The following is a 17,200-nucleotide window of genomic DNA, read 5'->3' on the forward strand; positions in this document are numbered from 1 at the left end:
CTTCCTCAGCTGTGAAGCAGTAGCCGTTTTCTCATGGTCTCGTTACTGCTGGGCTGCACTGTTGCTAGCTTTGTCCTCTGGCTATTCCTTCGCATTCAGAAGAGGTCCTCCAAGCGGTCGGTGTGCTCTGGTTTCTAATCCTTTTTCCACGTCTGAGATTGTTAACCCACATTATGGCTGTGATTTGTTGTCCTTTGGCGTTTCTGCCTTCCAAGGGTTGTGCGTAACTTCTGCCTCGCCTTGACCTGGGTGTCGGGTGTGTTTCTCCCTCCTCTGGCTCGCGGGATGCTGCTGGTGTAGCCCTCTGGGGACAGGACCATGTAAGCCTTGCACCCCACCGAGGTCTCCAGACCTCTGAAATAACTTTGCGAAGGTTGGGTGCTGGGACTGCGCCTCTCTAATCAGCTGGCACAGGACATTTTGACTGAGACCACCAGTGTCAGCAGCACAAGCAACCTTCTGGACAGATTACCGGGGCTGATAAATGGCCAGATGTCAGCTGAGGCTGGCAGGTGGAGAGCGTGCATTCAGGCAGCACGGCCGGCCTGGAGGAGCGCATCCATCCAACGCTCGCAGACTTGCTGAACTGTTCCTTCACACTACCCATTTCACGCTATTAGGACACGATGCACAAAGCACTTGGCTGCCTCGGGTGTCTTTAAAATACTGAGTGTCCCAGGAAGGAATCTGCATGGCTGCTGGCACACAGATCCTCATCTCCTATGAGGGACCTGCAGCAGTAACTCTAAGAGGTGAAATTCTTCTTCCCTTGCAACCTCCAGAGTTACCAAGAAAAATCATCAGGCTGTTGTTTTTCTGGATAAATGAAGCTGTTTTTCTAGCAAGCTGTCAGATTTACCTATCCTGCAGGAGTGGGCAGGGGACAGGGACAGACGTTGCTGGAGTGCCATGGCCACGTGCTTCAGCACCCGGAGGTGGGTGAGAGCTGGAATGGGGAGGACATGGGGTAAATCACTTGGGTTAAAGGTTCCCACCTTTTTGCTAGTGAAGTGTTCTGTTAGGGTATTTTCCAAACTGTGGCTTTTTGAGAAGGAAGCACTTTGAAACTGCCTTGAATTTTCCCAATTTTGAATCAGTTGGGGTGTGTCCCAGCTCTCCCCAGGTGGGAGTCGCATGCACTGGAGATGTTGCATCCAAGGCAGTCCATCGAATGTCCTTCCTCACTGGTGGAGAGGGGTGCTTCTGAAGCGTAGTTAGCTTAGCCTCTTTTTGATGTCTCTTGATGTCATTGGGAGATTTGTCTTTTGTTAACGTCTTCTGCTTCTCACCATTAGAAGTTTGGGAAGCCCAAGCACTTTCTGCAGCCACAGAGACTAATACAACAACTGATGTCCCAGTCAGGTCACTCCTGACCTTCCCCCTGTTAGAAAGCTTTAGAAAATAAACAAAATGTTCATTTCAAGCCATGGAAAACATTTGGTTTGTCCAAACCTTCTCTTATACTCTATTCTCAAGCGCTCTGTCTTTGCACGGACGGCTTTCATTGCCGAGGCTGCTTGCGACTCCTGTCGCCGTGACCCGACGGGATGATAAACATCGCTAACCCCAGTGAAAACTCACAGGCAGCTTCCAAAAGGTTTCCAAGTCCCCTGTGCTCACCCAGGTGACACCTCCCCAAGATGTAAATAGGCTTGGCCAGAGGCTCTCAGGCTGCTCCTGAAGATGCGCGGCGGAGACGAGGTGCCCAGTGGGAACCAGTCCTGCAGCCAAATCCTGCCTATTGATCTGGCAAGATGCTTAGTCTAGGGTCATTCGGGTGTGTTGGAAAGGCAGAGACAAAAAAAGGCACCTAGAATTATGGCTGAAGGAGCTGGGGGATCCACGTGAGGGCTCGGAGATGGGGGAGGTTGCTCCCCCTTGGGCCCTGTGTCTGCTGGTTGTGCTTAGCACAGAGCGTCAGGAAACAGCACCCTGCACCTCCTGCTACTGGGTTTGAAGAAAGTGAGGTGGAATTACTCATTAGAGGAACATTTCTGGAAAAAAAGGCATTGCTTGGAGTAGTGGAAATCTTTTCCTTCCGCTCTGTCTTTTTAAAGGAATAAATAAAAGTAGTGGAAGGTAAACAAATAAGCTCAGGTCTTACCATAGCTTGGGAATTTTTACATCAAATGTAGCAAATTTAATAAGATGTCTGAAAATCACATCCTTTTAGGTTGAAAAGCACACAGCCTGAACAGGGGAGTGAAATCTTTTGGAGTATTTAAGTAGGACAGCTCAAACAACCAGATAATGGTTAGATGGCTTCAGGAATAAAAACCGACTTGTCACAGTCGGGATGAATTTAATAAAATATTTAAACAATTTTCAACAGTGCTGCAGTGGTACAGAAAACCATGATAATATCCAGTAGCGGAAGAATGGCTTTGAAAAGATTAAAGGATGTAAACACTGAAGGACCCAAATAAGCCATGTGCATTTCTGCAGTATCATTGGATAAGCGTTCGTCAGGCAAGCCCTGTAGTGCCTCGTTAGTCCCTTTGTAGCTGCGCTGTTTTCGGCTGGAAGGTGAGGGAATCAGGGCACTGGGATGAAGGTCAGGGTTGTGGTCCAACCTGGAACCCAGCCTTGCTGAGGACCTCACTGAGGATGAGGGTAAAGCTCTAGGAGATGCCTTGTCCTCCAGGCTCATCTCTGTGGTTGGTTTTTTTGGGTGGGAAGCTGCAGGGATGGGGGGCAGATCCTTACCGTGGGTCTGCGAGGCTGCTGTGGGTGCTGGGACGGCTCTGGCTGCCCCGGGGTTGAAGGTCTCGCTGTGTCTTGGCTACACGGGTGGGTTTCCAGCCAGAGCCAGCCCCATGCAGGCGCTGCAGTGATGCTCCTAGGAGCACCCCACGCAGCGTCAGGCTGTGGGGCACCTGGGACGACTGCTGCAGGGGGGCTCAGTGCTGCCCCAGGCTTCGCATCCAGCTTGGTCCCCAGGTTCTTCCCCCTGCCTAGCTGACTTGGAAATGCAGGCTTCTCAGTGTCTCCAGTAACCCTTGTTCTTCTGATCTCTTAATTCGTTCGTAACGTTCTGGAGGTTGGCAGTGGCAGCATTGCACCAGGGCACCCTGCTCATCCAGGGAGAGGAGCAAAAGCTCCGGCACGGCTCCTCAGCTCTGTTGCAGCTGTAAACCTCGGGGGTTAACCACTTCTGAGCATCCCTTCTGATGTGCCCAGAGGGAACTGGGTGACCAGCACATGCGTTACCATCTTTGGGGCTTCCTGCTGGAGACTGTTTCTTCACACCGTTTGATCCCAGGCAGCTTAAGGAGGTCCGGCCACCCTGTAACAGAGAGGAATATCAGCTGGCTCCTTTTTGGCCTTTTTCTCATTTTACCCAGGAAAACAGGTCCACGCAGCTCACCAGGGGACAGCTCGTTCTTTGGGCTCCGTGCTTGTGGGGACGAGCTCCAGCAGCCAGAGGTTATCCATCCCCGCTGGTTCAACACAGCCATTCCTCATCTCTCAAAGAGGATGACTTGAGCCAAGGACTTGCAGGTGTTAGGGCTCTTACAGGATCTTTGCCTGAAGGAATAATTTCGGAAGCAGAGTCCCTGTTTCTGTTAAGTACCGCAGGGACAGAGAGAGCAAACAGGGGAAATGTAAGTCCTAGAGACGCACGCTAAGCAGCCAGACAGCAAAACCTGCCAAGAAGATGCTTCAGACCGAGTCTGCAACTAATCAGCAGTTTTGGAGAAATGACAACATGAAACTATTTCATGAGATATTTTTTTCTGCCCCTTGGAACTGTACAGACAGCTTTGATTTACAGAACTAGCAAGCTCTCCCCTACCCCGTTCCTCAGGTTGCCTTTCTGCAGAAGCAGAACCATTTTGTCATGTTCTGGGGGTAAAGGAGTGAAAGAGAGACTTTTTGGGAGGAGGCCAGCATGGCCCCTGCTTCGCTCCCAAGTGGTGAGCTCTGGTTTGTGGAAGGCTGGCTGGGTGGCAGAGCTGACCTGGTTCCCAGTTGCTAATGCACACAACAAAGCCTCTGCAGGTCAGGGGACAAGTCCAGGAGGTGCTCCAGAGCCTGCGAACCCTTGCAGCTCAACATCCTGGGGCATCTCATCCTTAAGGTCTCTTTTCCAGGAGCTACCATCCGGGGCAAGTGCTGGCTGCTGCTGCCATTCCCCAGCGGTGGTTTGCCAGAAGGATGAAATGTGCTTTCAGAGGCGCACTGCATTTCCAGAAAGCATCATGGAAAAAAACGTCGGGTGTTCTCAAATCCCTTGGAAGAGAGGAGGCTTCCCGGCGGCGGTGCGAGGCAGAGGCTGCAGCACAAGGCTCTCACTGGCAAGGTCCAGGGCTGCCATGCTGCTGGGCAGGCTTCAGAAATGCAAATGAAGCCACTTGCGCAGCGCTGGCAGCCTTAGGAACCTGGGCAAGCGAGGATACGAGGCGTCCTTTTTCATTTTAAGTGCCTCCCCACGCCGACTGTGGGGTTTTCAGGCTGCCCCAGACACGTCTGTGTAAATCGAACATGATTGCTATAATTCTCCTTCCGAGCGCTGGCTGCGCGGTTTCCATTCCCCCTCCTGACCTGCCAAAAACCAGAGCTCATGTGAAGCCGCGGGAGGAGAGGAATTTCCTGAGCAGGGTAAACAAGCCCATTCTCATTACCACGTCTCTGCTGCTGCAGAGTCCTCTCCTCTCTTTATTAAGGAGCCCCTAATGACTGCTGTGTCCCGAGCGGCCTTGGCTGGTGGCAGGGCAGTGGGGAGGGTGAGGCGCCTGGGGAGAAGCCCTGGCCACTTGCCCTTTGGTCTCCAGCTTGCCCTTTGCATATCCAAGAGGAGGTGTGGCTGCTACCTTCATGTCTTCGTTATTAACGCTTCGTCATCGGCTCGTTCACCCTAACAAACGTCTGTGCTTGTGGGCACGTAGGGGTGCATGCACGGGAGAGGTGCAGGCATCTGCATCTGCAGGGCTTGGGTGCCTGGCAGGGTGCTCACGGCGCATGGACCTTTCCAAGCTCCCCCCCCTCCCTTGATTCCTGCCCCAGGAGGACACAGTGGATGCGGAGACAGAGGGCCGGGAAGCACCAGCTCCTGCTGCATCTGCGGTGCTTTGGGATCACAGCTTGAGGTTTCTGCAGCCTTGCAGCCACGAGGAGACACCAGCTCTTGTGCAGGGGAGCCGACTCTTCTGGAGGGCTCCTTGCAGCCATGCGCTGGATGCAGAGCAGAAGAGCTGTGTCAGGCAGATGGCTTCCCCTGATCCTTTCCAGTTGGTATGGGAAGGGTGATCTGTCACAAACGGATGCTTTGGGGGTAAGAACATTTGGAGGCAGAAAATTCTCCTCCCTGCCCTGCTCCGTGCCTTCCTCTAGGCTGCAGGCCCTTTCCACCGTGCTTGCCACCAGCACATGTCCTGCAGGGCCGCGAGGCAGTGCCCTTTGGAGGCGTTTCTCCTGTAGGAGACGGGCAAGAGATGGGGTTGGGCAGGAGCACCCCGGGGCTGCCTGGCACCGTGTGTCCCACGGCGTGGTGCGTGCAGCTCCGGTGCCACAGGGACCTGGGGTGGGCTCCCTGGGGAGGTGGCCACGGGGCCACCAGCATGGCACAGCATGGCACAGCACAGCATGGCACAGCACAGCACGGCCAGCAAGGCAGGAGAAGGGCCAGCACCCTGTAATCGGGTGAGTTAGAGCAGTGCTGGTGAGCTCAGGACGAAAGAAGATGCTTGAAAAGCACCGAGACTCCAATCTAATATCTGCTAATTAGGCAACGGCACAACGCACAGCTGCATTTTTTTTTGCGTTCAGTTAGCCCTGTTTACTTGAGCTTTTTTTTCTTGTCTTTTTCTCTCCTAAATATCAATTCCCAAGCAGACATTGAATAAGGATATGCTAATGCAGGCTGCTTTGAAAGCCTCTGTGGAGGACACGTGTTTGGGATCTGTCCTCCCCTGGCTCTCCCCTCCCTGCTCAGCCCAGCAAAGCTTCACCTCTGCGCTCCAGGCTGAGGCTTTCCTCTACTTTATCTCCTTGCAAAGTGGGAGCTAGGCCGCTGCAATGATGGATTTGCAGCAGCGAGAGCAGGGCCCAGCCCCAGGTCTTGCTCTGGCGTGCACGGGGTGAAAGGGGTGGGCTGAGGACGCCCAGCTGGGGGCAGGGGACCTGGCTTGATGGGACAGTCGAGCCTTCTCCAGCCTCTCTTCAGCACAATTAGAAATACCGACAGAACAAATTGCTTCATTTTCTAGGTCAGCACTGCTGTTTAAGGTGATAGCAGGCACTGAAAGCTGGCATTTTATTTCAGCTTTTACTGAGTACGTTTTGCTGCAAAGCGACTTAAAATGCATTAGTGTCACAACGCGGGAGCTGCGCCGGAGCTGCTCGGCAGGCTCAGCCATGTCTTTCTGTCACTTGTCCTTTTGTCTGCTGAAATTCTCTTAGCATAGAAAGGCAGCTGGCTGGCTTATCATATTTCCCCCCCTGATTTTTTTATTTTTTTTTCTGGGAGCTGGTTACAAGCATTCCATCAAAGAGATGTGTTGCTACCAGCACTGGAGTCAGCAACTAGCAGGCAGCCCTGGCTCAGTGCTACCACAGGGAGGAAGATGGGGCAGGAGCATCCATCCCCATGCCCTGGACTTGCCATGGCCCCAGAGCTGTGCCAGCTCATGGAGGAAGCATTTCCCATCTGCTCTGGCTTCTGTGCATGCGTGCACTGATGCACACCCATGTGTTTTGTGTTTGCGGTGCGTGGAGGGAGGGGGCAGGGACGTCCATCCTCTATCAAAAACAATTATAAATGAACAACGGAAACAACAGCAAACCCCAAATAAACCACTGAGTAAACACTCTCCAGTTTTGGCGGCCTTTACACAAAGAGAAGTTTGGAAACCCAGCCCTGCAACAAGGCAGGTCCAGATGACATCCTCCCAAGCCTTGTTGCCAAACTCGTTTGGGGGTGAGCCCTCTCCCACTGCCCATTTTAATTGGGCTGGCTGCAAGTGATCTGCAGTGTAGGCCCCCAGTAGGAGCCCCCATACTTTGCACTCCACGTCTCAGTGTTTCCGCAGCCTTACTCCAGCCCCTCCTGCCCCTCGCCCAGGGCTTTGCACCAGCAGAGCAGAGCTTCTTGCTCAGTGCCTGCAGGATCTGACCCCGCATCCCCTGAGGCTCCAGCGCAGCAGCCGCAAATGGAGAGATTGGTGGTTAGTTCAGCTGCTTGCTTGCTACATGGAGAAAAAGGGAAATGCACAAGTTGTGCATCATGCACATAGCTAAATAAAATGTGAGCGGAATTGTTTGCATATCGGTGTCGTGCTGTTCAGCCCAGTATGTTTATTTTGCATCTGGCCACCTGCAGGTAAATCAGGTGCAGCCCTTAAGCTGCTCTATCAATGCTGCAGGAAGAGGTTTGCTTCTCGCGTGGTCCTCGCTATGCTTGCAGCCAGCTCGGGCTGGGAAACGGTACCTGGTGCCAATCAATGTGGCGCAAGGACGTGGTGGTGTTCCTCTTTTATCTCTTTTTCTCGCTTCTCCCGATTGTAGAGAAATCAAATATTCTGCATTTCAGGCCAGAAGGTGGATGTTTGAGGAAATTATGAGTGTTCTATAATGCAATTTAACAAAAACCCTATAATCGCTGGAATTTATATGTACCTGCAAAATAACCAGCTGGTATAATCAAAGCTCCTTGCACCTTTTTTTCCTTTTTTCAGCAAAGCGAACAGAAGGAAACGGTCGCATCTCTGTGTTCAGGTGCTGCAGGAGGGCTTGCAGCAGCAGCAGGAGCCAGATGTGCCTCTCGAAGGAAGCCCTGCAAAGGCAGGGAGCAGCAAGAGAGGCGCTCAGGTGCTCCCCATTCATGCCATCACTAACGCCACTCAAACACTGCCGGCTGCTTGCAGCATCCCTGCACCACCGGCGTGCACTTAATGAACAGATAAATGCTGTGTGTTCGTGTACGGGGGAGGAGTGACACTGTCCCTGGCAAACTTGGGATGCTGCAAACGCGTTTTGGGCTCGTGTGCTTCAAAGCGCGCTCCTCGAGCTCGTTTCTGCCTCCCCCTCTTGCCCTCTGCCAGCAGCCCAGGAACATGAAAGCAGATCGGCCGCGATTTCAAAGCTGCGACTTCAGTGCAGCCGAGTCGGTGATGAGGAAGATAATTAGCAAGTTGAATGTTCAGTGCTTTAGTAAGATTATGTTTAATAATATTGAGCTGTAAGGAAAGGCGGTGGCAGGAGCGGTTAGCAGCTGGCTTTTTCATTATCGATACAGCATTGTTGTGCAAAGCACTTCCAGCTTAATGAAGGCACCCAGGGCTTCACTGCATTTTTCAAGCCTGTTTCTGTGTTCTGCTTTACCAGCCATTGGCTAGCAATTTGCAGGCTTGCGAGTGAGCTTCGAGTATTTTAGGAGCCAGTGGTTTTCAGGAATTAATGCTTTGCCTGTGCTTTATGACTATGATTCAAGTTCTCTTGGCTAGCTAGACCCCAAATTATCCGTGCGTGCAGATGTTTATGGGTCTGCTGGAGCCTTGATGAAAGCCTTGGACCGCGCTTTCTAGCCGAGTATGAATAAAACACCGCAGGGATCCTCTCTCGGCCCTGGAGTTTAAAATATTAATAGGCTATCAGTTTCACGACAAGCGGTGCAACAGGTAGCGAGCGCTTTGCTATAAAACATTTTCTCTTAGCGAAACCACGGATTTTAATGGCAATGCAGTGTCACTTAAATTATTGATACCAAAAAATGCCAGTCCACTGTGTGTCCACAGATATCAAGATCTGCTCAAGCGGGCTCTTCCTCCGCACTCTGCTGGCTTGTGTTCTTCTCCCTGGAGGCAGCACAGCCCCAGGGGCACAGCGAGAAGCAGCCTGGCCAGGGAGCTGGGGCGGGCACGGGGCAGCTCACCACAGCAGGCAGAGACCCCAGCCTGCTCCCAGCCCTTCGTCTCCAGCACCAACAGAGGATGATGAGGGGAGAGCAGGGATGGAGAATAGCAGCTATTCATTCCCAGCAGGCAGACTTCCTGGCTGGAAATCGCAGCAGAATAGCTCTTTATACCCTCACAAAAAGGCAGGACGTGCTGGCAAGGAGCGGCCAAACTCTGCCGGGTCTGGGCAGCGCTTGTCAGCAAGACCTTTGCCCAAAGTTATCCAAGTTTTTGCTCCCTCAGGCAGCACGTCGGGTGACAAATGGTCTGGTTTGGTGGTTGCAGTCCTCTGGCTTTGTTCATCTTATGTTTATTTTGTTTGTTTGTTTTTTTTTCTCTCCCTCTCTCCTCCCGGTTGTCTGGACTCACAGCAAACCCTGGAGACGAATCTCACCAACTTGGTTAAGCGCAACAGCGAACTGGAAAACCAGATGGCCAAGCTGATACAGATCTGCCAGCAAGTGGAGGTTGGTGAGAGCAGCCTGGGGAGCGGGCAGGGATGGGGAGGGGGCACCGGGGAGCTCCTGGTTCAGCCGACGGGGTGCACAGCACTGCTCCCATCTCCTTTCCCAAGCAGCAGGACCATGGATGGAGTGGAAAGGAGTGAGGGTAACTGATGGAGAGGGATGGTGGGAGGCATTGCCAGGGCTGAAACGCTTTGGAGAGGTCAGTCCCAAACGATGCAGGACTCACCAGGGGTTGGTGGGGTGTGAGGGAGCGGGGGGCAGTGGTGTGACGGGAGGAGTTCTGCAGGCTAGAGGCTGTGTTTCATAGCATCCCCCTGCGGTCAGGTGTGGCCCTCTTCCCTTTGGAGCTCGGCTGGGGCCCGATGTGGAGGCGGACGGGGGCTGAGTGCTGAAAAGTCCTTGTCTGCAGCATGGGGGAAGCTTGGCTCTCAGGGAGCTGCCCATAGAGCAGGACCCATCCATCTGTCCATCCTCCCGGCTGGCTGAACGAACAGAGACGTGCTCCTGTAACTGAAGTTTCTGCAGGTGCTGGCAAGGACGCAGGATGAAGCCCGCAGCTGCTCGCAGGGATTTAGAGGTGGGGCGCGCTCCCATCTGGGGATGCTTTTGGCTGCAGCAGGTCCCCATGCCAGGAGCAAAGCCAAGCAGCTGGAGCACAGGCAGCGATGCTGGGAGCATCGGAAAGTAAGGAAGTGAGTGAAGCAGTGAGGGAGAAGGTCCTCAGTGGGGCTGGGGCAGGCGCTTCACGGTGCAGCCCTCCCACCCAGGGCGTGCAGCCGGCGTTCCCATCACTGGGAAGAGCATTCAGCCCTGGGGGGAACAGAGCCTCTGAGTGCAAGGCACCTGAAGCAGAGCTGCTGAGGATGATCCTGCTGGTGAAATCCTGACTCATGTGAGTCTCCTTGCTCCTTAGTGCTTTGGCATAGCCGTCATTTCCCATCAGCACCAGCACAAGCATGTTTTCCTGACCTTTGCTGTACAAGGTAGACATCCATGCATTGCCTCCAGCCACTGTCTCCCTGTTTTGCTGTGTAACTCGCTGCAAGCCAGGGCAGAGCCTCTCTCATCCTGCTTCTCTCTCAGCCTTTTACATGCTCCACGATGGGGACATTGAATCAGGGAGTCACCAACAAGGAGCAGTAGAAGGGATGACAACAGCTGTCCCACTGTCCTGAACATGCGATGGAGATGCTGCCTCTTCCACAGCCTCTGGCACCTCATCCTCAGCGAGGCAACGTGAAGCCTTCCTGCTGCAGTTTAAGCCTGTGGCTCCCTGTCCCATCCCGTCCGACCTGGGCACAGGGAAAGGGTTGTTTTGCCCTTCCTTCCACATGCCTGCAAGCAGCCCATCCACCCCTCTCTACTGTCTCATCGAGCCTCACCCTTGTCTGCAGCAGCTAGTCTTCTTCCTCACGTTCCTTCCTCTTCCCAAACATGCACAGATTTCCTCCCTGCTTCCTTCCTGCTGTCAGAGGCGGTGATTGCAATCTCGCCTGCCCGAGCCCTGCTGGCTGTGGCAGAATAGGGGCTAAAGCCAGCAGCAAGTGGGAAAGGCTTTGTCCAGGGGATTACAGGGAAGCGTTGGCGGAAGACAGGAGATCACCTTTAATCCTGCTGAAGAAAGGGGCTCGGCCGACCTTGCTGCTTTGACCACTTGGTCTGTAAAACCCTTTGTGTTGGCGGTGTGCAATCAGGCATCTTTTGTTTGCATTTCCGAGGGAAGCGCTTGGGCGAGCTTGCGGGGAGTGCCCGTGCCAGCAGACCGGCGCTGCCCTTGGCCATGGCTGCAGACAGCAGCTTGGGAGCGATGCGCTCCCGTGAGCAGCATTCAAGGGGAAGAAGGCAGCTAACACCTCACCGTTGTTTCAAAGTGCATATACCCGTTAACAGCAAATTAATTTGCAGCTTTGTTTGCTGAAGTGATACATGGAGAGCGGCTGTTGCAATTAGTTTCTTCTTAACAGGCTATTGATTTTTCAGCGCTAAATTGAGCGGCGGTTCCTTGAACCAGAACCTTTCCGGGGACAAAAGACACTGGTCTGCTGCAGGGATCACTGACGTGGATTCAGGGGAGCTTGAGCAAACATGATGGTTATTTATAGAATCAGAGAATCATTAAGGTTGGAAAAAGCCCTCCAAGATCATCTGGTCCAATCACCCCCCTATCACCAATGTCACCCACTAACCCATGTCCCCAAGCACCACGTCCAACCTTTCGTTGAACACCCCCAGGGACGGTGACTCCACCACCTCCCTGGGCAACCCGTCCCAATGCCTGACTGCTTTCTAAGAAATTTCTCCTCATTTCCAACCCGAACCTCCCCTGGTGCAACTTGAGGCCATTCCCTCTATTCCTATCACTGGTTATCTACGAGAAGTTAGATCCTAGTTATCTGTTAGATCCTAGTTACTGCTAGCTATCTGCGAGAAGGTAGACCCGCCCACATCCTTTTCCTCTGCACGACTTTCCAGCCACTCTGCCCCAAGCCTGTAGCGCTGCACGGGGTTGTTGTGGCCAAAGTGCAGCACTCGGCACTTGGTTTTGTCGAACCTTATCCCACTGGCCTCTGCCCATCGATCCAACCTGCCCAGGTCCCTCTGCAGGGCCTTCCTACCCTCCGGCACATCGACACTTCCCCCTGGGCCCTGGCTGGGGGGATGCTAGCCCTGCAGCTTCCCTTGCATGATCCTGGAGCTGCCTCATCACCCAAGCAGCTGGCAGGGATGCAGGGGTGCAGAGATGAGGGGATGGGGGGATGCGGGGATGCGAGGGTGCAAGGATGCTGCATGCAACAAGTGGGATAATTTCCCCGTAGCACAGCACGCAGCAGAAAAGGCATTTACACAGGGAGCTGCATTTTGTTCCTTACCAACAGCCTCCCAGAGACTGGGGCTCTGCCTTCCCTGCAGGCAGCATCAGCATTTTGTTCTGAGAGTGCCAGCAGCGCCGTGAGCGCCGGCAGCAGCCGCAGATCACCGTCAGATGCAGTTCAGTGCACGGGTAGGAAGGAGCTGAGACAGGCTCCGAGTTTAAGGGCATTTGCATCTTTGAGAGACTTGTGTCTGAATCCATCCACAACGTCCAAATGGACAGACCTCTGATGTTGAAAGCAATTTGGTATTTCGTGTAGATTCTGGAAGTTTCAGACCTCCCGGCTGTCGTTTTCCACACTGTTTATGAGTTTTCAGCTTTGTCAGTCGTTCTGCCTAAAATAACAGTTGAAATACATTTCTCAGCCTTACTAAATATGTGGTCCTGGCCTTCAGAGGCAGCTTTAAAGAGAGCACGCTAAAGTGTGAAGCAGAAAATATCTTTGCCCTTCCGCGCTTGCCGCAGGCAGGGGGCTGCATTGGAGCTATTTGTGGGCACGGCGGGGCTGTGCCTGGTCCCAGGCTTAGCAGAAGTCCTCCGTTGGTGCTCAGGAGGCTGTGCTGCCGTGTTTTGGCTCTCAGAAGGAAGGCCAGGGCCACACAGGGAGGACGGTGGGTCTGAAATCCTGGCCCTGATTTTGTGCTCCTGGGAAACCCAGGGTATGTCGATCTCTGGCTGCACTGATGCCTTCCCTTCTGCCAGCACGGATTGCAGCAGGCTGTGAATCCTGGGCTTGATTTCCACCCCCTGCCACTACCTTGCAGCAGATTTGGAAGATTATCCGCTGTTTTTCTCAGCAGAGTTATCTTTGCAGACCATCAGCTGTCTCCCACTTTGGCGTTGCATAATCTGCTGGCCAGGTTTAAAAAAAGATCTTATATCAAATGTGTTTAGCTCTGGGTTGGCTTCAGACTGCTCTGCTGTTTCAGATCTTTTTGAGATTACAAAATGAAGAAAACCTATTTATGTCCTTCAGGACACTGTTTAATTCAAGTGACAGGGCTTAAATCCCCGTCTGTGAAGTGTATCCCCACTTCCCTATCCATCCCCCGAAAGGATGCTGGTCTTTCTCAGAGACAGCGGAGTAAAACCTTTGCCTGTGCTTTCACTGCACTCTTTGCATGTCTTTCTTTCGGATTTTTTTTTTTTTTTAAATCTGTGTATTTGAAGCCTGAAGAGGGGGTCCAGCAGGGATTAATTAGCCTGAATGAGGCAGGACGCCTCCACCATTGTACGTCGGCATTTTGCAGGAGCATTGATCTCACGGGGTTTTCTTGGTGGCTGCAGGGTAGCAAAGCCCCAGTGGCCGTACCTTTGTGGGAAACAACCCAGCAGGACAATAATTGCTTAGCACTTCTGTCCTCGGGGCCCCTTGGGTGCGGATGGACACGTGGGTTTGCCCTTGGGGTGCAGATGCGGAACCAGAAGGGAGCAAACCCTCAGCTCAGGAGCGGGTTCACAGTCGTTCACGGGGGGACAGGCAGCAGAGGTCCAAGGGCACACAGGGTGTTCTCATGCACAGCAAGCCTCATGCTCCCACCACTGCCGGGCTTCCAGGTGGCAGCAGCACAGCAGACGTGGGAAAACGGGGGAACCTTGAGGCTTTCTTTCCATTTCCTTGCTGCTTTGCTTGGAATTAAGCCGCAAGGAGGAGGTGATAGCACTGCTGCTGAAGGTGGAGAAGGAACGCAGAGGGGGAGAAGACCTTCTTGGAGTCCCTAGCTGAGCTTGGACATGGCCAGGGCAGTTGTAGCCAGCTGTAGGCTTTACGCTCTTGAAGATCCATGCATCCTGCTGGCAGTGCCTTGCCTGACTGGTGGGCACCGTGTTGGTCAACAGGGGATGGAACAGCAAATGAACTCTCCCCTTCCTCACGTTTCGGTGGATGCCAAGCCACAAAATGATCACCTTGGCCAGCCATCCACATGGCAGGAGCCATGGGGAGATCAGTCCTGGTCTGTATTCAGGGCTGGCTCAGGTGACCAGGTCTACACGAGGTCTCCTCATCCTGCAGCTCGAGCCCGTCCTCGGTGCTGCCGTTCTGGAAGGCAGGGTGGGAGGAATGGCTGGCCGTGACATGTAGTGGGTTGTATTTCTTCACCACTGAGCCATAAATACTGGGAGTGAGGTTAGGGAGGGAGGAATATCCGCAGCAATCTGGAAGATCTCATGATTATGAAGGCACTGTTTGCTGCTCACTGTTACCCCTCCGGGTGCCGGTCTCGCTGAAGGCGTGTGTCCTGCACTGGGAACAGCCGGTAGGAAGGGATGCTGCGGGGAGCAGCTCGTGGGTGTGAGCACCACCAGGCTCCGTGTGTGGTGAGACCAGAGCAAAACCCACTCAGAAATTTGCCTTGAGCCAGAGAAAGCTTCAAGACACAGATATTATGGTGTGGCCAAACCTTCGCACCACGAAGGAATTGGGCTTTTCAGAGCAGCAGGTGCTGCAGCAGCATCTGGTACTCTTGGTTTTTGGAGATGGCTGCTAGCAGAAGGCTCTTCTCGAATAGGGGCTCTCGAGGAGCACTCTGAGTCCCCCAGGCACTGTAAGCACAGTGCGTTATCTGAAAATAAGGGTGCAGGAGGCGCCGGTGGTACCTGGCTGCCATCGGACTTCGTTCGCTCCCAGGAGATGGGCTGATGGACGCAGCTGCAACACGGGGGGGCCGGAGGTGGGGGTGAGCAGAAGGGCTTGGGGTCTCGCATCCCAATCGCTGTCCCAGCTGATGAGAGCTGCAGCATGGCAGGGCCACCTGTGGTACCCAAGCTTTTTCGGAAAGCACTGCCACCGTGACGGCGGGGTGCTGCAACCTGGCAGGACCCAGGCAGCCCTGCAGCACGCGCCCCAGCGGGACGCCCCTCCTCACACATGCGCCTCTGCTCCTCCTGCCCAGGTGAACACGGCCATGCACGAGGCCAAGCTGATGGAGGAGTGCGACGAGCTCATGGAGATCATCCGCCAGCGCAAGCAGGTCATCGCTGTCAAGATCAAGGAGACGAAGGTAAGCTGCGCCGCCCAAAGCAGCGCGTCGGTCCCCGTGCCCCTCGCTGCCACCTGTCCCCAGGGCTGGCCCTGTGAGGACGGGCATGCGCTTGGAGGAGCGTGGCCAGAGGAGGGCAGGCGCAGCCATGAGCACGATAAATTGGCGCAGTTGCTTGTATCAGCCCAGACAGCTTCCTCGGGGCTTTTCTAACACTGCGCTGCTAATATAATAATGTGGAATTAATATTGAAGGGCCATCCGAGCTCTGCACTGCATCGTGGCCGTAGGCGAGTTTCCCTTCCTTACGGAGCCTGAATGTGCTTTAGGCTCCTGCTCTGTGCATCCGCTGCAGCACCGACGGTTAAGCCAGGGAGCTCATCCTGCTGGGAGCATCATCACCCCAAATACAGGGGTTTTTTGCAGACAACGGTTTGGGAGCAGGTCATGCCACGTGCATATGTGTGAGAGCCAGCCAGCGTCACTCTGGGACACAACGGACGCCCTTCTGCAGGAGCGGAAGCTTTAAAATGTGCACTTTTATCCCAGGCACTTCAGGAAACATATTTTATGTAACGGTGCCTTCTGCTGGTCCATCTGTCTGTCTGCCTCTCACTTCCCACCCTCTCCCCCTAACGTCTTTTGACCACGTTGTCCAGTTTCAGCCGTACTTGGCAGAGAGCTGGGACTCTTGGAGCTGCTTTTTCCTACAGATCTGGCTTCTGGGAAGAGCAGAGAGGCCCTGACTCGTGCCCCAAAGCAGCTTGTAAATTCAAACGAGCAACCTGGAGCCCATGTAGCTCCAAGCCCAGCACTGCTCCTGCAGGAGAGGAACAGGGGCGAGGGAGGGCACTGGTGGCACTGGGGGTCTGGGCAGGTGGGGAGGATCAGGACACACTGGGCATCCTTGGGATGTTTAAATTCCAGCTTTTGGGGAACCCCTCAATGATGCTGCTCAGGACCAAGGACAGGAGGGTGGTGAGCGGTGCTCAGGGAACAGGTTTGGGAGAGACACCTCTGGGATGTGACAGCATCCACACGGTGCTGTGCACCACCCATGGGCTCCGTGTCTGTGGGGAAGGCAAATCCACAGTGCAGCCCCTGGCAGCTTCTTAGCTGGGGTCCTCAGACACCTGCAAGACTCCCAGCATCTCTGTTCCGAGCTGCTCAGGAGCAATGCGAGATACAAGACATCTGGAGAACGGTCGAGCAGAGGGGTTTTCTTCATCGCTTTCAGCAGCGTAACACCTACGAGCAATGGTTTCCAAGCAGCCTTTCTGAGAAACCCCAGCTGCAAACATGGGAGAATTAAAAAAGACAAAAAAAAAAAAAAAAGCAGAAAGGAGGAAGCGCTGGAGACTGCGGCTGCTTTGATGCGCTCAGACAGCAGAGCAAGAAGCACTGCGCTCCTGCTGAATTCCCATTTGGTTTCCACTTCTGGGCTGTTTTTGCTGATGGACAGCACGACATACAGTATGGGTTGCTGCTTGCTCTGCAGACGAGCCCCTCTCTCTCCCATTTATAGACGAAAAAGCCCTCGGCGTGCAGGGAAGGCAGAGCATTGCAATGCTCACCTGTTTGGCAGGGCACAGCGGGGGCACATGGTCTCTGCTCCCCTCGCTGTACCCTTTGCCACCACGTGGGAGTTGCAGGCCTCCAAGGATGGGTGCCACAGGAGAGCTCATCGGGCCGAATGCCTGGGGAGGCTGCGAGCTGGTAGGGCTGCAGTGGAGGTACCGATGGCGTGTGGTCCCAGGGGGAATTGGCTGCTCCGGCCCTGGGTAGCTGTGCAATGGAGCTCCTCCACCTGCAGAAGGCAAGGAGAAACGTGCGAGGAGCAGAGCAGTGGCCTGAGGTTCGTGTCCTGTCACGCGTGGGAGCAGAGGCAGCCTGCAGGAGGAAGCATCCCTGGGAGCAGGCTGGTGGTGCTGGGGGTCAGGTACCACCACATGGCACCCAATGGTGAACGTGGCACCGAGGCAGTGGA

At 54.1% G+C, this 17,200-nt stretch overlaps 1 protein-coding gene across 1 annotated transcript in view; it reads left to right on the forward strand.

The window, feature by feature from the left end:
* The window catches only part of MID2 (midline 2), a 57,801-nt gene that overhangs the window by 25,963 nt on the left and 14,638 nt on the right, over positions 1–17,200 (forward strand). Inside the window, exons 2-3 of the mRNA XM_035541436.1 lie at positions 9,266–9,361; positions 15,128–15,235. Coding sequence (XP_035397329.1) covers positions 9,266–9,361; positions 15,128–15,235 — 204 coding nt within the window. The remainder of the gene's footprint in view (positions 1–9,265; positions 9,362–15,127; positions 15,236–17,200) is intronic.

This window comes from Cygnus atratus, chromosome 13 (assembly GCF_013377495.2).
Source record: "Cygnus atratus isolate AKBS03 ecotype Queensland, Australia chromosome 13, CAtr_DNAZoo_HiC_assembly, whole genome shotgun sequence".
In the NCBI taxonomy this organism is placed as follows: Eukaryota; Metazoa; Chordata; class Aves; order Anseriformes; family Anatidae; genus Cygnus; species Cygnus atratus.